This window comes from Myotis myotis, unplaced genomic scaffold, assembly GCF_014108235.1.
Source record: "Myotis myotis isolate mMyoMyo1 unplaced genomic scaffold, mMyoMyo1.p scaffold_m19_p_3, whole genome shotgun sequence".
Taxonomy (NCBI): Eukaryota; Metazoa; Chordata; class Mammalia; order Chiroptera; family Vespertilionidae; genus Myotis; species Myotis myotis.
Window position 1 is genome coordinate 123,799,658 of NW_023416335.1, and position 26,376 is coordinate 123,826,033.

General features: G+C 44.4%; 1 protein-coding gene across 1 annotated transcript; it reads left to right on the top strand.

Annotated features, from left to right (window-relative positions):
* The first annotated feature begins 12,380 nt into the window (after window positions 1-12,380).
* On the top strand, window positions 12,381-16,486 carry KCNA1 (potassium voltage-gated channel subfamily A member 1). Its single transcript, XM_036296504.1, has 2 exons — window positions 12,381-12,929; window positions 13,293-16,486. Exon 2 carries the CDS (start codon window positions 13,819-13,821, stop codon window positions 15,304-15,306), a length of 1,488 nt encoding a protein of 495 aa, XP_036152397.1. The 5' UTR covers window positions 12,381-12,929; window positions 13,293-13,818; the 3' UTR covers window positions 15,307-16,486.
* The last annotated feature ends 9,890 nt before the right edge of the window (window positions 16,487-26,376 follow it).

Here is a 26,376-nt window from a genome sequence, read left to right on the forward strand (position 1 = left end):
CCTTAACATCACACTCACTCCATTCATTCCTTGACTATTACAGTCTGGCATCTGTTCCTACTATCCTATTTAAAAATTTGTTTTCAAGACAACCAATGACCAGCTAGTCACTACCTTTCTTATCTTAACTGACCATCCTGAAATGCTCCCTTCTCTAAGGTGTCCAAACAAGAGGGGCCATTATTAACTCTATCAACTCCTGTTCTAGCTTATTCTTTTTACCACCAAAGGGAGAGGTTCCATCTCCAGAAGAGGGCCCTGATTTTCTTTAATCTGGTCAGCATATCCCATCTTCCTGGCTGCAGGAATTGGCTCAAAGATGGATACATAACACACATCAGACCAAACAGGGTCACTAAGACCCAATTCCAGAACTCTTACTTGGACCATCAGAGAACTGGACTTACTTCCTATGAGACATGAGGCCTTTAACCTCTGGAGTTTTGGGGAACACAAAGAGAGGCCTGCTTGGGAGTAGAGTTGGCATTGAGGAAGGGAAATGTAGAAACGGAGGAGAAATAGGTTCTGGCCATCAACCTTGAGTGCTGGATAAAGCCCTTCCTGAATCTCCAGATCTATTTTCCAAGTGCTCAGTTTTCTTATCCAATAAATTCCCCCTTTTTGCATAAGTCATTTTGTGCCAAGTTTCTACTTCAATAATTAGAAAGAGTTCAATTGACACGAGCCCCTACATCTACATCTAACTCATTTTTCCAAATATTATTCAAATATTTTGCAAGTCTGTTTATAATCCTTAATGAGAAATCCTTTGCTGAAATTTAATGAGTAAGCTCTACTCCAAATTAACAATGACAAAATTATTGAATTTTATAATAGGACTATAGGCCTCGTGCATGAAATTCGTGCACAGAGCAGGGGTGGGGTCCCTCAGCCTGGCCTGCACCCTCTCCAATCTGGGACTGCTTGGGGGATGTTCGACTGCCAGTTTAAGCCTGATCCTGGCAGTTGAACAGTCGAACATTCCTCTTGCAATCCAGGACTGCTGGCTCCTAACCACTCACCTGCCTGCCAGCCTGATCTCCCCTAACTGCTCTCCCCTGCCAGCCTGATAGGCCCTAACCACCTCTGCCTTGGCCCCCGCCACCATGGCTTTGTCCGGAAGGACATCTGGAAGACATCCGGTGTATCTGGTCTAATTAGCATATTACCTTTTATTAGTATAGATGCTCCATAGTAGGAAAGCTCCATGGTTGATTGATTCAGCAGCTCAATGAAGTCATCAGATTTTTTTTTCTCTTTCTGCTATGCCATCTTCAGTTATGGCTTAATCATTTGGGCTAGTAACAGGAAGGACATACCAATGACTCATCCAGACATGACATCTAGGGGAAGTCATTCCCTGAAGCCCTCCAGTAGACTTCCCCTAGCATCTCCTTGGCTAGAATTGGGGCACAAACACATTTATGTATTTAAGTGTGTTTGTGCCCCAATTCTATATAACAACATATATATATATTGTTAACAGTATTACAGATGTCCCCCATTTCCACCCCTTTTGCCCCCTCTGCCCAGCCCCTGCCCTGTCCCAGGCCTTCATCACACTATTGTCTGTGCCCATGGGCTATGCATATTCTATATAATAAAAGGATAATATGCAAATTACCCACTCAGGAGTTCAACCGACTGGGAGTTCAACCGCTCACTATGATGTGTGCTCACCACCAGGGAGTGGCACAGAATAAAGGAAGGCCCCAGCCGGCAGCCGACAGCTGGGCGAAGGAAGGCACCAGCCAGCAGCCGGCCAGGCCTAGGGACCATACCTGTGCACTCTGAGGTATGTCAGTCTCTTCCATGCATTCATGCTTCTGGACTTATTTTGCTGATCAATTTATTTTGTTCATTAGATTCCACAAATAAGTGATATCACGTGATATTTGTCTTTCTTTGACTGGCTTATTTCACTTAACATAATACTCTCCAGGTCCATCCATGCTGGCACAAAGGGTAAAAGATCCTCCTTTTTTACAGCTGCATAGTACTGGTATTTCATTGTGTGAATGTACCACATCTTTTTTATCCATTCATCTACTGATGGGCAGTTTCCAACTCTTAGCTAGTATAAATAACTCTGCTATGAACATAAGGGTGCAGCAGACACATTCTTTTCTTTTTAAAATTTAAATTCTTTATTGTTTAAAGTATTACATAAGTCTCCTTTCCCCCCCATTGAACTCTCCCCAGCTCCCCCCGCCCCCAGCACATGCCCTCACTCCCCTCCCCTCATCTGTATCCATTGGCTATGCTCATAATCATGCATACAGATCCTTTGGTTGATCTCTTACCTCTTCACCCCCCACCTTCCCTCATAGGTTGGACAGTCTGTTTGATGCTTCTATGACTCTGATTCTATTTTTGTTCATCAGTTGATGTTGTTCATTATATTGCACCAATGAGTGAGAACATGTGGTATTTATCTTTCTCCGACTGGCTTATTTCACTTAGCATAATGCTCTTCAGTGCCATCCATGCTGTTGTGAATGGTAAGAATTCCTTCTTTTTCACTGCAGTGTAGTATTCCATTGTTAGCAGACAGATTCTGGATGAGATACTCTGGAGAAGTGGGCTTCTCCTCAGGCACATGGCTGGGCTACAAGGGAGTCATGCTAAGGAGAAAAGAGATTGAGGTGTAGTAGGTACTCAATAATCATTCTTTTAGTGAATTTCCAAAGGTCATACATAGTTTTCTTCTCAAAGTTGTGAACCTACCCAAACAGACTTAGTTTTGCAAGAATATATTCCACTCATCCTTCATAGGACATATACACCTCTTTTCAAGGACAACTTAGAGCCATTTAAGAAACTTCATAGGTTAAGGTCTTGAAAACTACTTTTTCTAAACTTCTTTTGTCAGCTCAATATACACTAATATTATCTACTAGAGGCCCAATGCACCAAAATCGTGCGTGGATAGGGTCTCTAGGTCTGGCCAGTAATCAGTGCTGATCTGTGGGGAGACCGGCGGGGCAATCAGGGGCCCCCCGCTGGCACCTGCCTTGGCTGGCCTGGGACCTGCAGGCTGGGGGCAGCTCCTATGTTGAGCATCTGCCCCTGGTGGTCAGTGTGCATCATAGCAACTGATTGTTCCACCGGTTGTTCCACTGTTAGGTTGATTTGCATATTAGGCTTTTTTATATAGGATTTAATGATAAGGTATTTTTAAAATAAATTTTACTTTGGTATAATTTACATACAATAAAATGTACCCATTTTAGGTGTACGGGTCTCTGAGTTTTGACAATACACTCATGTAACCACCACCAAAATCAAGATATAGAACATTCCCATAACTCTAGAAGTTTCCCATACCCCTGTGCAGTCAATCCCCTCATCTCTGGTGCCAGGAAACCACTGATCTGTGTTTGCTTATTCTAGAACTAGAGGCCCGATGCATGAATTTGTGCATGGGTGGGGTCCCTCAGCCTGCTCAGTGATCGAGGCCTATGGGGGGACGGGGCCAGCTGTGGGGAGGGGCTGAAGGCAGTTTGCTGGCCAGCCCTGTGCCCGGTAGGGCTGGGGAAGACCAATGGAGAGCAGGGCTGGCCAGGGGGTGGGTCCACGGGCAGTTTGTTGGCCATCCCTTCCCCCAATCAGGGTGGGGGGGTCCAATGAGTCATGGAGCTGGCCAGGGGGAGGGACTGTGGGCCAATTGGGGTTGGGGGACTGATCAGGGGTAGGGCCAGCCTGGATGAGGGGCCACAGGAGTTTGGCCGGCCGACTCCACCCCCGATTGGGCCAGTAGGCTAGCTGCAGTGGGTGTCATAGTAACTGGTCATTCAGGTCATTCCAGTCGTTCTGGTCATTCCAGCATTCTGGTTGCTGGCTTTTTATATATATAGACTAGTGCATGAAGTTTGTGCATGGGTGGGGTCCCTCAGGGTGACCTTCAGAGATTGGACCCTAGCTCACACCCCCAGCCTCGCAGCACCACATCCCCACCTGGCACCTTATCTTAGTCTGGTGCTGTCCCCTCACCTGCTCCACCATCCTTCCTGTGGGGCGTTCAGTCAGGGCTGGGTCCCCTGCCCGGCTCCCTCAGTGCCTGGGAGCCATGCGGAAGCCCCACCCCCCGCCACTGCCACTGGTCACTGTCTGCCAGGTGATAGGTGGGCAATCGGGCCCCTGCTTGCACCCACCTTGGCCTGACGCCACCCGCTCAGCTGCCCCACCATCCCGCCACAGTCCTGCTCTTGTCAGGGCCCATCAGGGCCGGCAGCACCTCCACTGCTGCCCGCTGCCAGTGCTGTGTCACTGATACCCGCCATGTTCTGCACCGTCCCCTGGTGGTCAGAGCATGTCATAGTGTGTGGTCAAGCAGTCGAACTCCCGGTTGAAAGACCTCCTGAGGGGACAATTTTCATATTAGGCTTTTATTATATAGGACTAGTGGCCCAGTGCACAAAATTCGTGCACGGGGGGGGGGGAGGGCAGAAGGGAGTGTGCTTAAGCCCGGCCTGCACCCTCTCCAACCGGGGACCCCTCAGGGGATGTCCGACTGCCAGTTTAGGCCTGATCCCTGTCAGTCGGACATTCATCTCACAATCCTGGACTGCTGGCTCCTAACCACTCACCTGCCTGCCTGCCTAATTGCCCCTAACCACTCTGCCTGCCAGCCTGCTCACCCCCAACTGCCCCTCCCACCAGCCTGCTCGCACCCAACTGCCCCCCTCTGCTGGCCTGCTTGCCCCCACTGCACCCCCCCCCCCGCCAGTCTGCTAGCTCCCAACTGTCCTCCCTGATGGCCTGATTGCCCTCAACTGTCTCCCACTGCCAGCCTGCTTGCCCCCAACAGGCCCCCCCTGACAGCCTGATCACCCCCATCTGCCCTCCCCTCCTGGCCTGATTGCCCCTAACCACCTCTGCCTCGGACATACCACCATGGCTTTGTCTGGAAGGATGTCTGGAAGGTCTCTCGGAAGGTCTTCTGGTCTAATTAGCATATTACCCTTTTATTAGTATAGATGTGTTTGGGTAAAAATTTTCTTTTGTGTTTTCTTTTAGAAGTTAAACAGTTTTAGCTTTTCCACTCAAGTCTGTGCTCTGCTTTGAATAGTTTTGTGTAAGTGTGAGATAAAAGTGAAGGTTTATAGGCGTCCAGTTGGCCCAGCTCCATTTGTTGAGAGGACTTTCTTTTCTCCATTCAACTACCTTGACACTTTTGTTGAAAATCAGATGACCAATAAGTGTGAGCCTATTTCTGGACTCTATACTCTGTCCTATGGACCTTCTTAATGTCTCTCTTTACACCAGTGTTGATTATTGTAACTTTATTATCAGTCTTAAAATGAGGTAGTGTAAGTCCTGCAACATAATTCTGTTTTAAACTCCTTTTATTCTAGATCTTTTGTGTTTGTTTTTTGATATATACATATTTTTATTGATTTTAGAGAGGAAGGGAGAGAGAGTTTATTGAGAGAGGATCATTGATTGGCTGCCTCCTGTATGCCCCCTACTGGGGATTGAGCCTACAACCCAGACATGTGCCCTTCACTGGAATCGAACCTGGGACCCTTCAGTCTGCAGGCTGATGCTCTATCCACTGGTCCAAGTCAGCTAAGGCCTTTGTGTTTTCATGCAATTTTTGTGAACAAGTCTTTTGGCATTGTGATTGAGGCTATGTTTGGGAAAAATTGACATCATAACAATATTGAGTCTTCCAACCCATAATCATAGTATATCTTTCCATGTATTTAGGTCTTCTTTAATTTCTCTCAGCAATGTTTTGTAGTTTCCCAATGTTTTGTAAATCTTATAAGTGACATATTTTGTTACATTAATCTGTAAGTATTTTATGTTTTTTGATGTTTTGTAAATGCTAGCTAGAGCTACTATTGATTTTGGTATATTTACCTTGTATCCTTCAGCCTTACTAAATTCATTTATTATTTTTAGTAACTGTTTTGTAGAATCTTTCGAATTTTACACATACACAACCATGCTGTCTATGAATGTGAAGAACAGTTTTACCTCTTCCACTCCAATCTGTGAGCCTTTTATTTCTTTATATTACTTTATTGCATTGACTAGGACTTTGATACGACGTTGAACAGAAGTGACAAGAGTGACTATCATTGCCTTGTTCTCAATCTTAGCAGGAAGTGTTCAACATTTTTACCATTAAGTGTTATATTTGTTATAATTTTTTTATAGTTGTCCTTTATCAGTTTGAGGAAATTCTATTTCCAGTTGTTCTAAAAGACTTGTTTTGTTTTGATCATGATGGATGTTAACTTTCATCAAATAGCTTTCCTGCATCTAATGACAGTCCCTACGATTACCCTAATAGAGTGAGTTGCATTGACTTCTTTTTGACTATCAAATCAACTCAGCCTCCTGGAGTGTTACTACATACCCATGTGCAACTTAATGTTCAGCAACAGACTCGCCTGCTCTTCCTCTGTGGAACTACTTCCTCTTCAGTACTTGCCCTCATAACTTTCAGCTACCTCAGCTTCACCAGACTCTAGTCTCTGTTTCCTAACTCAGTCAGAACAACAGGCTCGGCTTGGGTTCCATCTCCCTGTATAGCCTCTGGAAAGTACCTCTAGGCAAACAGCCAGGGCAATCACAGAGTTCACCTCATTTGTTTCCCTTTTCTAAGAGATCTCAGTTCTGCCCTGCCTGTTACCCAGTGTTGCCTTATGTATTTTATCCAGTGTCCTGGCTGGTTTTAGTGGGAGGAAAAGTCCAGTACTAGTTATTCATTGTGATTGAATGCTAAAGTTGGCTGTAAGGATTCTTACATTTTTTCTTTTCTCTGATTCTTGAGTATGTAGGGCCTGCTTTGCGTTGGTGAATGTTTTTAAAGATCTGTCTAATGAAATGGTCACTTTTTCTTAAAGCTGGCATTTCATAGAAATTTAACTCTATGCCAGCCACAGATCAGTACTTGATTTGTATTTTATTCCCATAGCAGGCTATGATATTGATATTACATTTTGCAAATATGGAGATGAAGATGTAAAATGATGGAGTGACTTGTCCAAGATCAGAGTGATTGAATTAGAACTCATCTCTGATTTTAAATCCTAGGCTTTTTAACTCTTCCAATGTAACCTCCCTTTGAGATTTTGATATAACTCACTTCGAACTCAGAAATAAAATTATCAACGTGTACCAAAAATGTGTGTACAATTTCAGAGGGTTCACAGACACCTGGAGCCCATCCATAAATAAGCCCAATCATAAGTGCCAAAAGGAGGAGCCCTGGCTAATGTAGCCATCCATACTACTCATTGTCATTTGTAAACCCTTGGTGAACTTCTGAACTTTCCTTCCTGCCTCCTGTGGTTCTATATTACCTTTTACAATTATACTTCATACCTTGTAAGACTACTATTTCTCTGTCTGTGACTCTGCCTTCAGCAGGATCTGAGTTGAGTCCACATGGATATATTTTTGCCTGGTAAGACCCCTTCTTCTCATGCCATGTCTTGCCTTATCCCTACATAACACTTAAGAAACAGATCCTAAAACAGAGACTATTTTTAGAACTAGTTTCACATTTTACCATAAATGATCATCAGAACTAATTCTATCATGACTCACTTCCAAGTTTACCTCAGGCACTCTGGCCTGGTCACTGAAATTCATCATCCATCACCATAGGTGAGCTGATGGTACTGCCAGGTGATCCTGCTTCATTTCCTAAATCCTTTCACTTTCCTATTCTCCTGGGTTAGTTCACATTTTTTCCCTCCAGCTTCCAAAACCTTCTTCCAATCCTACTTTCAGCTGGTGACTTTGCTTCCTTTTTTACTGAGAAAATTGCTTCTGGTTGCATAAGTGAATGTCTACAAACTCCCACAAACACACCTACTAAACGACTGGTGTCTGAACTCTCTCTCTCTCTCTCTCTCTCTCCCCCCCTCCCTCCCTCCCTCCCTCCCTTTTCTGTAGACTAACTGGCCTTTTCAAGGTAAATTCCTTCTTTTGGATCTTAGATCCCATTCTCCCTTTGTCTTCTCAAGAACATTGCTCCAGTTTTTCCACTGCATCAACAATTTTTCCTTTCCTACTGAATCATTCCCATCAGCACACAATAATGCATATTGTAACATCTCTTGTCTTTTAAAAAAAAAAGTCTTGTCACCCTTCATCTTTCTTCAGCTATTTCTCCATTTTTTACTTTCTCTATTGACCCAAAATCTCCAAGAGTTTATTTATCCACTATCATCAGTTCTTCTCTCTTCATCTCTTTTCAACTCAATTATTCTAAATTCAATAGTCAGTTCTAAATTCCTCATTCTACTTATCCTATTAGTAATATTCAACAAAATTGATCTCTCTCTCCTTCTTAAAACATTATACTCATTTGCTTTTGCAAATTCCTGCTCTCCTGGTTTGCTTGCCCTCCTACTCATTCTTTCTTGCTCTTCTTTGCTGACTCTTTCTCCTTTTATTGACCTCTAAGAATTAGGATATCCTGAGGCACAGTCTCTGGACATTTCCTCTTCTCTTCCTAGCTTCATGCCAAGTGCTCTGGTTCAATGCCCTAGCTTAACTACCATCTATGCCAGTAGTTCCCAATGGGGATGATTTTACCCCCCAAGAGACATCTGGCAATGTCTGAAGACATGTTTGGTTGTCACAACTGGGAGCAGGTGCTATTGTCAGCTAGGGGTAGAGGCCAGGGATGCTGTTGAACATCCTAAAATGCATAGGATAACAAAACAAAAATGCCCTCCACAACCAAAACGTATTCAGCCCAAATGTCAACAGTGTCAAGGCTGAGAAACCCTCATTGGTCCAGTCATCTGAACTCTAGGCTAATATGCCCAATTTCCTATTAACATTGTCATTTGGATTTTTAACAGATATCTCAGACTTAACATATCTCAAACTGAAGTTTGGATTCCCTCTGCCTCAGCTCAGGTTCCATAGAAAACAACCTGAGACAGGATTACGCTTTAATGGCAGGTGTGACCCCTGGGGAACTGAGAGAAAAGAGAAAAGTGAGATAAAGAAGGATAGTGTGCAATTCAAGGTGGTGAGTTACCAAGCTTGCCACTGCTTCATGAGCCACAAAGAGATGCAGCCTTGTCATTAGACTACGTGGTTGTTTGTCTCTAAAATGAATAAAAGGAGAAGGGATTTATCTATAGGCTTCAACTTATCTTGTATCTCCTACTGGGCAAGCTCCCACTGCTCCATTGAGTAAATGCCTCCATATGGCTGCGTTGTTCACCTGGATTTTTGCAGTCTTGAGGAATCCAGATTCCACTCATTGCAGTGTGGTCAACCTCAGGAAGCAGAGCTCTGTGCCCACACAGAGTTGGCTGTCTCAGCAGCGGCTGAGGCAGTACAAGTGGCCACAGGCAAGAAGATTGGAGAGGCAGAGAGAATCCGAGAAGGGTCCTCAACTGCCCAATACAGTAATACCTAAGATACACAAGATACCAGACTCTGGGTAGCTCACATTATGGCCATCCAATCAAAGCTTCCAGTAAATGACATTACCATCTACCTAGTTACAAACCTAGGAGATATTCTTGAAACATGTCTTTGCCCCACATCCAAAATCCTGCCATCTCTATTTTTAAAATGTGATCTTGTGCCAATCCCTTCTCATAAGCCTATCACTATCTTCCTTATTTAAGCCATTATTGCCTGTGCTACTTAATAACCTCCAACCTCATGCCTCATTTCCTGTAGCCAGAATAATCTTTACAAACAGTAAATCTTATTATATTACTTCATGGATCCAAGTCCTCCAATAGCTTCCATTGCACTCAGAATAAAATAAAATATTCTTACAGTGGCCTGAGATGCCCTGTACTATCTGCCCTCTGCCTAGTTTTCCAACCTACCTTCTACAACAGCCTCCCTTGTCACTCCCTCCTAGCTGCATTGTCTCCCTAACATGTTAAGCTTGCCCTTGCCTTAGGACCTTTGCATTGGCTCTTACACCTATCCTGATCTTCCTAGTCCTTGCTCTCTCTCTTTTTGAGGTTCTTTATTGAAATATTACCTCTACAGAGAGCTTGCCACTGCTTCATGAGCCTTCCTGGCCATGTAAATCTGTATTTGTTAGTCTGTATCCCCTTTTCTTAATTTTCTTTACCTAACATTATAATGTGTGGTTTATCTGTTCATTATCTGTTTCTCCCATCAGAATGTGACCTATGTGAGGTCTGAGACCTAGTGTGCCTTATTTATTACTGTGTCTCCAATGCTACAATATGTCTAACTCATAGTTGGAGCTGAGCAAATATTTGTTGAATGAATAGATATCTCCCAACCCTTACCAACGGTGGGCTTGTATTAAGAATGATGAGTCTCCAGCTTAACAATTTTCTCCCAGTTCCTTAGCGGTCCATTCTTGCTCTAAACCAGTGATGGTGAACCTATGACACACGTGTGAGAGGTGACACGCAAACTCATTTTTTTTGGTTGATTTTTCTTTTTAAATGGCATTTAAATATATAAAATAAATATCAAAAATATAAATCTTTGTTTTACTATGGTTGCAAATATCAAAAAATTTCTATATGTGACACGGCACCAGAGTTAAGTTAGGATTTTTCAAAATGCTGACACGCTGAGCTCAAAAGGTTCGCCATCACTGCAAACACTTCTATTCGCTAGGGATGTGGCAAAGCTCCTGATCTTATCACCCTAATAAAACCCCACATTTAGTAACCTGTGATCCCACTCAGCCTGCGAATCTCTTCTGGTAAGGCAATCGCCAAAAGCTGAATCGGGGCAAGTGCATCCACATGAGTCTAGGGCAGGCTCTAGGGAGATGACAGTCGCAGAGATGTTTAAAGAAGGAAGGGAGAGGGAGGTGCAGGAGCAGAGTAGGGAAGCCAGGATAGCCAGGGTCTGGTCCGTAAATGTTTGTCAGGTCCAGCAGGTTATTTGTGATAGGGCAGTAACAGCAGCAGCTGCAATCACAGCAGTAGCAGCAACAAAAACAAGGGACTTGACAGTACTGTAGCGCGAAGCTTTATGGTTTCTTTATTTTTCTTTTATTTATTTAGCAATAAAGCAGTAGTACAGAAAGGTAGAATTAGTGGGACAGAATATGTGTGTGGAAAGCGGGAAAAGGGCAGAGCTTTGCTCCTAAAGGAAAAGCTGGGGTAGGGATCCTGAGGAGCGGCGAGAACAAATACTTTTATTTTGCTGTAAAGAAGGCTGGAGCCTGAATCTGGGGGAGGGACTTAAGTAGTTCCGTACCCAGAATTATTGCACTGCCTGGGCAACCCCGCCGAGGCCCCTGCTTTCCACTAGCCACCAGGGAGTGGAGAGCTCGCAGCCATCGGCTTTGATTACAGAGGTGGGCGGCACAGGCAGGAGGTAAGGAGATCCGGTCGTGCGAAGGGGTGGTCCAACGCAGCGGGCGGGACCAATCGGCAGCGACTCCGGGCTCCGCCAGCTCCTTAGAGACTCGCCGCATTCCTAGTACCGGCTCTGCCGGCTGCTGGCTTTCGCGCCGCCGCCGCCGAAGCGCAGCGCCCCTGGGGGCACTGCTGGTGCTGCATTCGGTGCACCACGCACACCCTGGCTGGTGCTGCCCTGCGCCTCTGTGCGGACCCTTTCCCCAAGAAGTTGCACGCCTTGCAAGTGGCCCTGTGGAGGCACTAGGCCGGGAAAAGAAGCTGCGGGAGGAGGAACATGGTGGGAGGTGGGCAGGCCACTTGCTTCTCAGATTAGTCCCAATTAGCACCCGGTTGGCAGATCACCGCACTAAACCATGAAGCCTTTGGGGGTTGGCCATATTATCCGTATTTAAAAATAATCTGATCTTAAGAAAACTTGCAACTCCCGTCGTGGGTCAAAGAGGGACACACTCTCAACATCACCTCCTCGCAGTGACACGGTGAAAAACAAGCCCAGGTGATCCCCAACTGCAGAGCTCTCCCTCAAGTCCGCATCTCTCCGAGAACGGCGCGGAGAAGCGGGGTCGGCTCTGCCCAGAGCGCCCGGCGGGAGGGGCGGGATGGCACGCCGAACGCGGCCAACAAAGCGGATTATTGTGGGACTGCACAAACGCAACCCCGTCCGAGGAGTTTTGCCAGGAACACCGCCGCCTGCATTGCGTCGGACCTGACCATTTGAAACGTGCAATTCCCGGGGAAGGTCACGGCCAGGGACCTTGCGTGTGCGGGGCTGTGGGCCATAGGAGAGAAGAATTGGGTCTGCTTTTCTGGCAGAAGGAAAAAGCTGTGCTGGCAAGAGTGGGAACTGAATGCAACCCCCCTCTGTGGAACCACCCCCTCATATTTTCCATCTACCTCCTTGCTCCTGCCCTCCCCCGCCCTCCCCAACCTACGCCCGGGTGGGCCAATCGCAGCTCCGCATTCCAGGCGCTTTCTCAGGTTTCTGCTGATCTTGCAGCGCCCAGAAATGGACCGAGCGGACCGGCCACCGCTCGCATCCTGCCCCACTCGGCGCTCGTAACAGCTCCCGGCGCACCGCGGAGCCCTGGCGAGGTTCACACGGGGGTGCGGGAAGCGGAGGGCACCTGAGAGCCATGTAGACCCAAGCTTTCGCTCGCCCGCCTCCGTTGGGATCGAACCAAGGACTCCCAAAGTGTTCGGAGGGGGCGAGGGTGCCGTTTTCCGTCATTTGCTTCAGAGCTTCGGGAGAGGGTGGCATTTTGCTTTTCCGCCTCGCATCCTCCGGAACTCCCTGCACCAGAGAGAGGACAGCGTCTCCAGGTTGCTGACAGCGGGTGAGAATGGGGACAGGGGATGGACATTTCCCCGCAGTGGCTCAGAAAAGCGACTGTCCAGCTGAAGGGGCATAGGACCAGGGAGCGAGGGCGGCGAATTTGCCCCGGCGCCTCGCGGATGCGGCTGCGGCGGCGGCCGCGGCTCCCGCCCGGGTCCTGCCAAAGCGACCTGCCGCATTCCCACTCGGGCTCTCCTTCCACTCAGCACCGCCCCTGCGCCAAGCCGGCCGGCCAGGTAGGGGGCTCCCCAGCTCGGGGCTTGCAGAAGCGGGGGTTGGGTGATAGGTGGGGGCAGCTGGGGGTGTGGGGGTGCTGCCTGGGACCTGGAGCTCCCCCAGCGCCTCCAGGCGCTTTTTTCCGATCTCTAGTTTAACGAAGTTGTAAACAGATCGGCTGCGGGGCATTTGGGAAAGTGAGATGGAAGAACCCCAAACTTGGATTTCCGGGTGTCTGTGTGTGTCTGTCTGTGTGTCTGTCCAGCATCAGTCCAGTGCTTTCTGGAAAAAAACAGGGGTCTGTGCTCTTCGGTGTCTGTAGGTCCGTCCCATCTGAATGCTTCTGATTTTCTACTTCCGTATCACTTTCTATTTCTCTGCAGCGTCCATCGATCGCCCTGGTGGGAGCTTAGAAGGCGGCAGGCGAAGAGGGGTAGGAGGGGGGAGAGCCGAGAAGCAGAGGGGGTGTCAGGAGAGGGGCTCTGCCAAGCTGGCTCTGCACCGGTCCTAGGAGGGCTCGCGGAGGGGAGGGGAGGGGAGGCCAGGGTGACCCCCGAAGCGATGGCCCTGCCCTCTAGAACAGCACTGCGTTAAGGCACCTCGGACCAGGACGAAACACCAACCCTCCCCCATCCCAGCTCGTTGCAAAAAAAAAAAAAAAAAAAGCTGCACCCTCGGCTGTAGGCGAGGGGTTTCCAAACTCAGCCAAAGGCAGGGTGGAGGGAAAGGGAACCAGAAGCAAAGCCACAGATCTCTGGACCTGCGCTCTTTGAAGCCCCTCCCCCCTGAGCGTGGGGGAGACGCTCACTCTGGTGGGGGGGGCGCTTGGGTCCCCCCCACCCCTCCCCTCTTCGTCCTCCCCACCGCCGGCCTTCCCCTGGCCTCTCACCCCTGCACGTGGCTTCCACCATGACGGTGATGTCTGGGGAGAACGTGGACGAGGCGTCGGCCACCCCGGGCCACCCCCAGGACGGCAGCTACCCGCGGCTGGCCGACCACGAGGACCACGAGTGCTGCGAGCGCGTGGTGATCAACATCTCCGGGCTTCGCTTCGAGACGCAGCTCAAGACCCTGGCGCAGTTCCCCAACACGCTGCTGGGGAACCCCAAGAAGCGCATGCGCTACTTCGACCCGCTGAGGAATGAGTACTTCTTCGACCGCAACCGGCCCAGCTTCGACGCCATCCTCTACTACTACCAGTCGGGGGGCCGGCTGCGGAGGCCAGTCAACGTGCCCCTGGACATGTTCTCCGAGGAGATCAAGTTCTATGAGCTGGGCGAGGAGGCCATGGAGAAGTTCCGGGAGGACGAGGGGTTCATCAAGGAGGAGGAGCGCCCCCTGCCAGAGAAGGAGTACCAGCGCCAGGTGTGGCTGCTCTTTGAGTACCCGGAGAGCTCGGGGGCCGCCCGCGTCATCGCCATCGTCTCGGTCATGGTCATCCTCATCTCCATTGTCATCTTTTGCCTGGAGACGCTGCCTGAGCTGAAGGATGATAAGGACTTCACGGGCACTGTCCACCGCATCGACAACACCACGGTGATCTACACCTCCAACTTCTTCACGGACCCCTTCTTCATCGTGGAAACCCTGTGCATCATCTGGTTCTCCTTTGAGCTGGTGGTGCGCTTCTTCGCCTGCCCCAGCAAGGCGGACTTCTTCAAGAACATCATGAACTTCATCGACATCGTGGCCATCATCCCCTATTTCATCACCCTGGGCACCGAGATAGCTGAGCAGGAGGGGAACCAGAAGGGCGAGCAGGCCACCTCGCTGGCCATCCTCAGGGTCATCCGCTTGGTAAGGGTTTTTAGAATCTTCAAACTCTCCCGCCACTCTAAGGGCCTCCAGATCCTGGGCCAGACCCTCAAGGCTAGTATGCGAGAGCTAGGGCTGCTCATCTTTTTCCTCTTCATTGGGGTCATACTGTTCTCGAGTGCAGTGTACTTTGCCGAGGCGGAAGAAGCTGAGTCGCACTTCTCCAGTATCCCCGATGCTTTCTGGTGGGCGGTGGTATCCATGACCACTGTAGGATATGGTGACATGTACCCTGTGACAATTGGAGGCAAGATCGTGGGCTCCTTGTGTGCCATCGCTGGTGTGCTGACAATTGCCCTGCCCGTACCTGTCATTGTGTCCAATTTCAACTATTTCTACCACCGAGAAACTGAGGGGGAAGAGCAGGCTCAGCTGCTCCACGTTAGCTCCCCTAACTTAGCCTCTGACAGTGACCTCAGTCGGCGCAGTTCCTCTACTCTCAGCAAATCTGAGTACATGGAGATCGAAGAGGATATGAATAATAGCATAGCCCATTATAGACAGGCCAACATCAGAACTGGCAATTGCACCACAGCCAACCAAAACTGCGTTAATAAGAACAAGCTACTGACCGATGTTTAAAAAGCCAAGCAAACAAAAAAGCCCCACTTAGCAGCTTGAAAGACTTAAAAGCAAAACAAAAGCCCTGGTGACCCATGTTACTCTTTGTCGCTACTTTACTAGTCTTTGAAAGCTCCGTTTAACTGTCAATGCATTATTGCATTGTGGATTTTGGGGATGGCCAACCAGAAGCTTTCAAGATCCATTAAAAAAAACCTATTTTCATTTTATTAAAAATGGGAAAAGAAAGTGTATTTTATAAAACTGGTTTAAAAAAATTCAGTCCATAAGCTAGTCTAGGTAAAATAAGATTCATATGCTTCCCCAGACCGAAACATTTGTAATCCTTGGGCTTCTTTAACTTTTTCTTTTAACTAAGAACCAGATGATCACTTAGAAATATAAAATTAAAAGTTGCATGGGACTCCAATAAAAAAAAATCTTTGCAAACTGAACAGTACATTTAAGACAGTGCATCTGTTGACATATAATATGATATACCAGCTAAAGTGTGTAACGAACAAATGTTATTTTGGTCCACTGAACTGCATATTATAAGGTGGGGAAAAAAGCAAACAGAATTACTTAAGACTGGTTCACAAAGCACCTTATCAATCTGATGCTGGTCCTTAGGGGTTCTCCCTTTGTCCCATTCTCCTATTCAAACTATTCTCTAAGAAATAGATTAAAAAAATAATTGATTCATCTGCAGTGCTGCTAAGTTTCTCAACTGCAGGTGAGCCCAACACAGGTCTTGTCTCACTGGTCCTGTACCCTGAACCCTGGCCTCCAGAACTGGATGTAAAACCTTAGCCTCCTTATTGCAAGAGAGCACAAATGGAGTTAAATGTAAGCATATTTGATTCTGATATTTATTTTACAATCGCATGCCGAGAACGTTAACTCAGACAATAGGGGATAAGCTTACGTTTGAATCGACTCTTCTAAAAATAGATCCTTTTTCATTTGCATTCACCAAAAGTGCACTCCTTTATTTATTAACTATTTTATTAGCAAATAAAGTACTGTATTTAAGTGCATATGTTAGTCAGATGGGAACAATAACTTTTTGGAGCTCAAAGCATGTTCTCTTATTCAGCATTATGGCCTATTTGATTAAGGTGTACCTTGAATTAATTAATGCATGATTTCAGTAAAAAAATAAAAAATAAATAAATAAAAACTACAAGTTTGTGGGATGAAGGGCCCAAAGAAATAATGGGGGTGGGGGTGGGTTAGGGTGGGGGTGGGGTGGGGGGTACTCAATCAATTTTCCTGCCTTTGCTCAGGGAAATGTCAGGTTTCTGTGCAGGTGTAGGCAGAGAGAGAACCAATACGCCCATTCCTTAAAGGGAAGCTATATGGAAAACTAAGTCATCAAGGTATATATAGCAACACCTAAGAACAAGAATTATTTCTAGCTGAAGATAAACACAAGCAAAACAAACAAACAAAAAAAGGTGCAATACTGCATGTTTTTTGGTGCATTCTTAAGATGTAAATGAAAATGTTTATCTATTGTATGCATCCAAAGCAGAGCTGATTTCTTTTTGCAGTCATGATTTGAAGTCTGTAAAGGCTTTAGCCCTTCCCTTGAGTCACCCTGAAGAAACTTAATCAATTGATTTAATAGTTGCTTAGTGCCTTTATCCTGTACCCACAGCGAACTGCAGAAAGTGCCTCCATTAACACAGCTGAGAAGTTATGTAACAAAGAGAGGAAGGGTTGGGGCACAGATATTTTGCTTTTCCTGTTTCCATCCTCGCTGTCTCACTATACCACTGTGAGAAGACCACACCGCCTGAGCCCTGGAGAGGAGAGATCCAGGAGGGTGCTGTTTCTCTGGCCATCCACTGGACTGAGTCCCTTTGGCAGCCTGATGTGGGATGTAAAACTGGGACCTGAGACCTAGCTTCGAACTGGACATGAACCATGAACTCGTGTGCTTTTTCCTCTCCTCCACCAGAGCCAAGATAAACTTTTTGGGAATTTGTTTCCCATTGAGGGCCACTCTGGACATTCAGGGCTTCCTCAGATCCCATGCAGTGCTTTTGTGCATTTCTGTATTCCTCTGTCAGCAACAGTGCTTTGCAGATCTCTGATAGTCTGATCTTTCTGGCATCATTGTGCATATGGGGAGGAACACTCAGTTCATAACATTTCCTAGGCCCTCCCTCCTGGTCCAGTCTCTTGAGATATTTCCTATGATGCTCCTATGATCTTCCTACCTGGCACTCACTTCGCAGGCCAAGCATCTCCCAGCACCCAGCCCAGAGAGCAGCTGAGACCCTGAGCCTAGCTGAAAGAGAGCCACAAAACGCAGGCCTTGGGGGCCACCAGCTGTCCGCCCATGGAGAGGCACTCACTGCCTTTTTAAGGACACCAAGTGGGGATCTTCATTCTGCACTTAGCATGTGGCCGCCTACTGCTGACCACCTTGCATTTCTGTCCTGCTTCTTCTGGGACTCTTCCCTTTACCCCCATCCCCTCTTCACCTCATCCTAGAACTATCAGTGAGGCAATAAACGAAGAAACTGGAGTGCCACACAGGCTGGTTCACTCTGTTGAAAGAAAGAACATGGATATTTTATTTTCCTATGCTACTCTGTGGATCTGTAAGACTAATGTAACATCATGGAAGATGAGGAGCCAAGGACTGCACACATCTGACCACTGCATAAACCCTCCCCTGTAATGTTTCCTTCTCTTTTGAATCTTGACTCATCTTGGCTATTCCTTTCCTACCTGCTTCAAAGTTCCCAGTTGGGAAAACATGCAACCGCCTCCAAATTTCTGGGGATATCGTGATCTTTTAGTTAGACTCTGAGATCTAGGACACGCAGAGCTTGAAACCCTGCACTCTGTCAACAGCAATAATCCGCTCAGTACTGTGGGATGGATGGGTCAGAGGATGAGAAAACAGGACCAAGACTGAGGAGATGAACTCTGGCTGCCTGGTATACCTCTCATAGTTAGATGCTGGACTGGTGATTCTTCTGCATGTGTGACAGGAAAAAGTGCTGCATGCAGTGAACCTGTTGGCCTGGGACTGGGGATGAGCTGTTGTTACGAATTTGAGTGGTAGGGGGAAAACGAATGCTGCTCCATCTGCAGCTCACTGCAACCAAGTCAGTAAGAATGAAGTATAGCGACCGTGTAGCATAGGCATGTGAAGTTTCACAAAGCTCTCACCCCTGCACTGCAATGTGCTGAAATGTTTTTGTAGACCTGAAGGTGCACTTAACAAAACTGCCTATTTAGTAATGACGATCTTTTGGTTTACTTACTCATATTTATTTTGTCAGGCATTTTACCTTCCCACCCCCTTCCTAAGTCTTGAGCTTTAATGGCTCATATCCTGAATACTTGTTTTCTCCCGAAGGAGAAGACTTCTGACATGCTGATAGCCATAGCTCAGCTCTCCCAGTGTTTGGGGCCCTAGTTCAATAGGGTGACAGTGGAAGGGCTGGGTCACACCAGGGCTATTAGCCATCCCAGAATCTCCGAAGTAGTTAACTCACCTCAAGTGATCTGAATTAGAGAGACCAAAGACATTCATTTCTTCTGTCCTCAGATTTGTAGAAGACAGATTGTCACCAGGAAAGGTTTTTGTTTTTGCATCTCCTCTTCCCCATCTGTGCACAGCCCTCCCTCATTCCCCCTTGAGAGCTGAGTTTCAATTATCAGTTAAAACAGTTCATTGAGAGTGAGTTAGCAAGTTAGCCTAGCAAAACCAAATGAACCAATAGCTAATTCTTTCTTCTGAAGTCTGGCCAATGGACAATCATTTCTCTAAAATAAAATTGTGTAGTAGGTTTAGGCTCCACTGTGGTGGAATCAAAGCACCTGCGACATCACAATCTTGACTCACTTGAGAGTTTTTTAATTCCTTTTAATGGTAAGTGGGAATAGATTTCTTTAAGTGGATATTTGGTTTAGTCCATAAGGGACCTTCTCCACATGGTGTATAGTTACAGATTTTCAAATTTCTTAACATCTGACACATCAGTACAAAATTTCCCAACCCTCCCATTTAATATAGGAGACCTCAAAACATGCTTTTTAATAATTTTATGACTGATTTTTCCTTGTTTGGGGGATCAGATCAAACAGAAAGGAGAGAGAGAACCTCAGCAGAAAGCGATTTCCCATTTCCTTTTAGGAATGACTTATTCCTGGGAGTGGTGAGAATTGGTGGGTGGTAACCATCCAGAGTATGAAATTGTTAGAAAGAATATAAACTACCAAACAGCCATTTTATCTTCCCATTTTTTCAAGGAAGGATGAAGTAATCTTAATGTATATGTTCATTTCAAGACGACAAATAAACTGCAGTTTTCAAACCAGACACAACCCAAGTTCACTTGCTATCTCAGGAGGTGGTTCTCGCCCACCATGCAATGTATTGGTACTTGTATTTATATTATGGAATTTCAGGGTATGCGAACATGTCCAGCATGACTCAGGTAAACCTTAGAAGAATGTACATTACTTATCATTTTTGTAAAGAAGCGAACAGGAGCTGAGTTAACCAACACTGTTCCATTACCTTGGGTCACTGTGTGAACTCATTCAGGGTATAGGTGTAAGGTTTAGAGGTCTTGGGATCAAATGCCAGTCTCTGTGCTCAGGCAAAATGACCTTGGGCTTTTTTGGGAAGTCCAGTGTGTATGTAAGGGGTGAAGCTGCTGACCTCAGGACTATTAGCTTTAAGGAGATTAGCCCTGGTCACCATGATTTTCATTTAGGAGCTAACTAGGAGTTTATGACATGAGACTTCAAAGAGTATAGAAAAGTTTTGTACCATAATCAGAGAGGAAGAAATGGTATAGGGAAAAACAAAACAAAACACAAAATCCCTTGCAACCTTGCAAAATATTCCAGGTCAAAAGTTGTCTCCCCTCCACACCTTGCAGAAATACTGTTCTCTTCAGTGCACTGTGCTATGCAGCAGCTCTAAGTAGACATCATGAGCTCTAGATGACATACCTCTAATAGTAAAGGTAAAGTATTACCAAGGCTAAAAATAACAATTGAGTGTATTAATTTCAAGTGCACCATCAGGACAACAAACCATTGAAGCTGAAAAAGCATTCTTTTATTTCTTGAGTTTGCCAGTTGCTTACCCCTTGAGTTGAGGATGTGTCTCTTGTTGGCCTACTGTGCATCCCCTGCCCTAACTGTCTAATATGTCAGGTAGAGGACACTGAATGTTATGAATTGAGAACCTTATTGAAGCGCATAGTTTTCATCTATGCAATTTTACTTGCTTCTGTCACTTTATGATCTGTTCATATTTGGCATCAATTAAAGATAATTTTTATGGATCTTATCAAGGAATATCTTGACTGATTTTTGGTTTTTTTTTGTCTCATGTTTAACTGGCCTTTTAGGAGCTCTTTCGTGTAGGGTTTCTTTAAATAACATGATGGATACAGGTTTTATTTTCTTTGAAACTCCTGAACTTCCATTTCTTCTGTACAAGGAAATATTCAGGGGTTGAATTTTGACAATACATTCACAATCTGGATTCAGGTAAGATCCCAAAAAGATGCCTTTGGAATTTGGTTTATGAAAGCAATCAGGACCGAGCTTTGAAAAAGGAAAAAGAAATGAGACTCAAGGGAGTAAAGTAATTGATTATATTCAATTAAATTGTTTTTTATTTGAAACTGTATTTTTCATTCATAGTCTAAGCTTTTCAGGAAGGATAATTGTGTGTGTGTGTGTGTGTGTGTGTGTGTGTGTGTGTGTGTAACAGTGCTGTAGTCTGTCATCAAATATCTTGATGGTTACAATATGGTGTTGGAAGTGCTTTTGAAGAAGAAAAACAAAATGATTCCTAGCTGTTCTTTACATGGACTTTCCCCACATAGTTCTATGTGTGGTTATCATGTCTTTCTACCTGTTGGTTTTTTTTAAATGACTTGGTGTATTTCCTTTTGATTCTTCCTGAGATTTAGAAGTTCTCTTTCCTTCCTTGTGAATATCGTATTTTATACAATCTCTTTTATGTCAGAGAAAGCAGGGTTACATGCTTTATGATACATTTCTGTTATATGCCAGTGCATTGGGTGGTTGGGCTGGTGTGTCATCATAGAATTATGTTGCATTGTGATGGGTTAAAATTGTAAGATTTGGAGACAACTCTTGTTTTTGCTGTAGAAATTACTACTGAAAGTAGACCAGGAGGCTAAGCAGGCTGTCTATGACTTTTTGTTCTGGTCAGAAAACAGGCCAAGCTGAGTTAGACAAACAGGGGTATGAGACAGCTAGAGCCACATCAATGATAGTGGGCAAATGAGCCAGGACATTCACAACCCTGAGAGTTTGTCTCAAAGCTCAGCCTTGGAATGGTTTTCTTGAAGCAGAAGCAGAACCATCCAGGTAGCTGCAAGGCTATGGGTATTACTGGGAGCTTTATTGTTTACAGAGCTTCAAAAAAGAAGGCAAGTCAGTTTTAAGGGAGACCAACCAGAGGAGTCAAGAACAGAGAGCTGATGCGATCTGATCCCAGCCACTTCGCCATTAGGTAGGGAAGCTGGCTGCTGCTTCCAGCAGTCAATGTAGACTTGTCAAGACCCCCACCAGACTTGCCTGTGAAGGGAAGTCTAACCCTGAGGCTGGCTTGCAGATGTAGGGCAGCATGTTCGCATTGCACGACTGGGAAGCAGCTCTTCGAACCAGCTTCAATGTAGGTGGTAATTGAAAATATCCTATTTAATGAATTGAACCTAATATACCATCAATTTTAAGATGTATGTTTCCTTTAAGAGAGAACATTGGCAGTTATGACCCACCCTTGCACTGATTCATCCCAATTTTAGAGATATAAACGGAAAAAAGAAAAGCACCCAAAAGGAATCTTGGAATCAGTGATGAACTACAGTGATGCTGTTTGGCCCCCCTTTGTTTCTTGATGTGATAATGGGTTTGAATTGTAAACCCATAAAATGTGGAAGTTTCCTTCAGGCCTGAAATCTGGCTAGAACCTTTAGATCTGCTTTTAACTATCTTTTTATCTCACAGTGCTTTTGCTCGGTCCTGCCCTTAATGCAGGCTTTGTGGGAACATGCTTTGCAGCTCTACATCTTCATGCTCTTTAGCACCCAGAGATCACTTACCCAGGACCTCAGATTTAATCTGCCAGAAGGAAAGAGGTTTGGTCTTGCTGCTCCCTCCCTTGCTCCTTAATAGCACTCCTCCTATTACCAGACATTCAGTACCTTCACAGCCCTTGGCTTTTATCAAGTTAAAGGCAATCTGATGCTCATTCCCACTGAGCTGCTAATAGCAACACTTCCAGTGTGTATAGCTCTCCTTGCAGTTTTCAGATCACTTCCACATTAATTATATTGCTTTATTCAACTTGGCGAATTAGGTAGGCCTGATATTGCTATCTTTGTTTTATAGTTCAAGGGACCTGCCAAAGGTTGCTGGGAGGAGGGAGCAGGCCTAGGCTTATTGATGATTTCATGGTACGAACTCTGAGTGTTTACTGAATTGATGAAATGCTAGAATGAGTAATGTCACTTGTTAAAGAAACATCAGTGGGTTTTGTGTAGGGGCGAAGGTTCTTTGAGCCTTAATTGCTCATTTCTAAAATGGAAATGAAATACCACATAGGGTTGTGTGGACCAAATGAGATAATATAGGGTAACATGTTTGGGAAATTCTAATGCGTTCTACAAATATGAGATATTAGTAGATATATTATTAATTATAATAATGAAAGGAGGAACAGGACAAGGGGGCCTCTGGGATATTCTTTTTTACTTTTTATTTTGATTGATTTCAGAGAGAGGAAAGGAGAGGGGGAGAGAGACAGAAACATCAATGATGAGAGAGAATCATTGATCAGTTGCTTCCTACTGGGGATCGAGCCCACAACCTGGGCATGTGCCCTGACCGGGAATCCAACCGGTGACCTCTGGGTGCATGGGTCGATCGATGCTCAACCACTGAGGCACCAGGCTGGCAGCCTCTGCTAACTCCTCCTCAGAGGAGAAGCCACACTTTAATGGAAGACTCTAGGTGCACAGCATAGTGATCAGACATTTATATAATTTAAAATGATGATCACCCCGATAAATCTAGCACCAGTCTGACACCATGCATAGCTATTACAATATTATTGACCATATTCTATTCCCTATGCTGCACTTTACATCCCCGTGACTATTCTGTAACTATCAATTTGTACTTCCTTCCCCCTTTTCACCATCCCAACCTCTCTCCCACCTGCAACCATCAAAATTTTCTCTGTATCTATGAGTTTGTTTTTGTTTTGTTTTTTTATTTTGGCTTTTGGATTCCACATATAAGGAAAATCATGGCATTTGTCTTTTTCTGCCTGACTTATTTCACTTAGCAGCAACACCCTCTAGAACTAGATCCATCCTTGTTGTTGCAGATGGCAAGTTTTCATGCTTTTTAAAGCCTGAGTCATATTCTATTGTACATATGCCTAAAACTAATATAATATTGTATGTCAACTGTAATTTAAAAAAAATAAAAGATTATTTAGAAAAAGAAGACTCCAGGGTAGGTCAGATGCTTAACTCAAAGATTAACTATATAATGGGGAAACGTGAAGACTTTGGGCAGATGTTTTCATCAGGAAACTTCAGTACACCCCTTATCTAATACCAGGCATGCAGCTGCCTCACAGAACGCTGAGCCACTATTTCTAGTTTGTTTCGCCCTTGCCCTGACATATATCACTATTATACATCTCCAAGCCCAAATTTCTTGCAATAAGTTGAGGAAACAGAAAGCATCTTTAATAATTTACATCACTTCTGATTGCCTCATTTCCCCCATATGCACAATATTGTGTGATTTGATTTTTTTCTTTCCACCTGTGAATATTTAGAAATAAGGCAAGATGTTGTTTGCAGAGTTTTCTCATATGCCTGTCTGAAAGACATTATGTAAATATAAAAACCTATTCTTAACTTTCTTTGCTAAAAATAAAATGACCCTCACAAGTATTCATGACTCAATACAGTCTTTTTTTGACTTGCACATACTAAGAAGATGCTTATAAAAATTTGTAAGTTATAATATCTCTACTGTGGTCCATTCTTTCTTAAAACTGCTTGATAAACTAGCCATAATTTAAACAGCAGGAAGACTTGTATCTGCTTTTATTAAAGAATTTAATTGTATTTAAGTAAGGAGTTGAGTGTCTGTTAGACTCTTTGGTTCATGAAATATATTTCTAGAGAATAGCATTAAGGGGCTAGATTGAATTCTCAAACCTATTAGTGATTTTTGAAAATAGATTTTATGTGTTATCTTCATGCTAGCTGTTACAGATAACATTCTCAATGTTGTTTCTGGTGCTGAGCATTAAATGCATTTTAGGATTGTTTCCAGAGAAAGTAATTCCAGTTGATATTTATTTTTTCAGAATTTAAATCAGAGGATGATCAATGAGTAGAGGCTTAAACTTAGGATAATTATGTTTTGAGCTCAGAGCCAAATCCAACTTCTATTAAAAATACTATTCCTCAGTATATTGAGTTAAGAATATTTGTAAATCCAAGGTAGTTTAATTATTTCTACAGTGATTCTTTTTTTGCATTTCAAGCAATATCATTATCTCACTGTGTTGGAAAGGAAGTGATTTTGTTTTATATGAATTTCAAAGAGAATCTCTCTGAGACTAAGATTCACTCCACCAAATGTTCTCTCTCATTAACAAGCAAAATGGTTTTTGATCTTAGAGAAAGTTGTGTATATGTCAGTTCTAAAAGAGATACCCGGCTCAGTTTTTGAAAGGTTACAGGATATTGGCTTATTCTTAAAGGACCTTTCTAGTTAAGATGGGATGGCTTTCTTTTAAGTTTCAAGAGGATGAAGACCACCTTTGTTGTCATTTAGGAAATGATGCTTAATGGATAAAGTTGAGTACTTTAAACATCATTTAATCACAACATTGATAACTCACAAAATAAAGTAATTAAACTTTATAACACAATGATTAGTGCATTGGAAGAAAAATGTCCACTGCAGGAATTCCAAATGGTACATTAAAGGGACACCCACTGGATGGGCAAAAAGAGGTTGCTTAGCATGAAAGTCATATACTTGACTTTAATTATAATGGGAAAGAGTTTGCAGCAAGCATATGATGGGTAAAATGAGAATGAGAATGTTTTACCTGCCTGAAGGTGGAAAGTTTGGTAGGGACAATTTCAAGACTCTAGTTTTAAGATGAATGATTAGGAAACAGGATGGCATGAGGGAGATTTGAGACACTGGCTTATCTGTTGCACAATTAGTGCAATACTTTATCTATTGCACAATTAGTTTTAAGTTACTCAGTAATTATCCATGGTTATTATGATGACTGAAATAATGGCTCATCAGCTAATGCGATTTAATGTTGTGATGTTTTTAAGAAGACATATAAATTGTCTTATTACTGTGCTCAGTGGTCAGCCAAGTTGTGATGGGAATGGTTGTTGGACTCAGCAGTAAATTATCTAGGAAATTTGCTGGTGTCCAGTGTGATAGGTTCTTTGTTATCTCGGGTTTTATAAAAATAGAAATTCATTAAATGACTTTATGGTCTGATATTGGGAAGCCTTAAATTCTAGTGATCAAAACTAAAGAACAACATTTCTGTAGGTCAAACCTACTTAGTGACCTGAAGGCAAAATTATTAAAGATGATTTTAAAAAGATAGCCAGGCCAGTGTGGCTCAGTGGTTGAGCATCAACCTATGAACCAGGAGGTCACTGTTTGATCCCCCGCCAGGGCATATCCCTAGTAGGAGACATGCAGGAGGAAGTCAATAGATGATTCTCTGTCATCATTGATGTCTCTCTCTCTCTCCCTTTTTCTCTCTCTTTCTCTCCCTTCCTCTCTGAAATTGATAAAAATATATATTTTTAAAAAGACAAAGCCTTGTATAAGTAATTGAGGATAACCATGTTTCATTTAAATGTATTTTCTTCATATCTGATGATTTTATATTAAGTGTAATTTCACCATTCACATAAATTATACAATTACTTTGTGAATGAGAATTCTGAATGTCTCAGTCTGTTACAGCAAGCCCCAACTTCTCTTGTTGGACTG

What these genes read in the sequence shown, in the direction of transcription:
- KCNA1 (XM_036296504.1), top strand. Translation starts at nt 13,819, where the DNA reads ATGACGGTGATGTCTGGGGAGAACGTGGACGAGGCGTCGGCCACCCCG.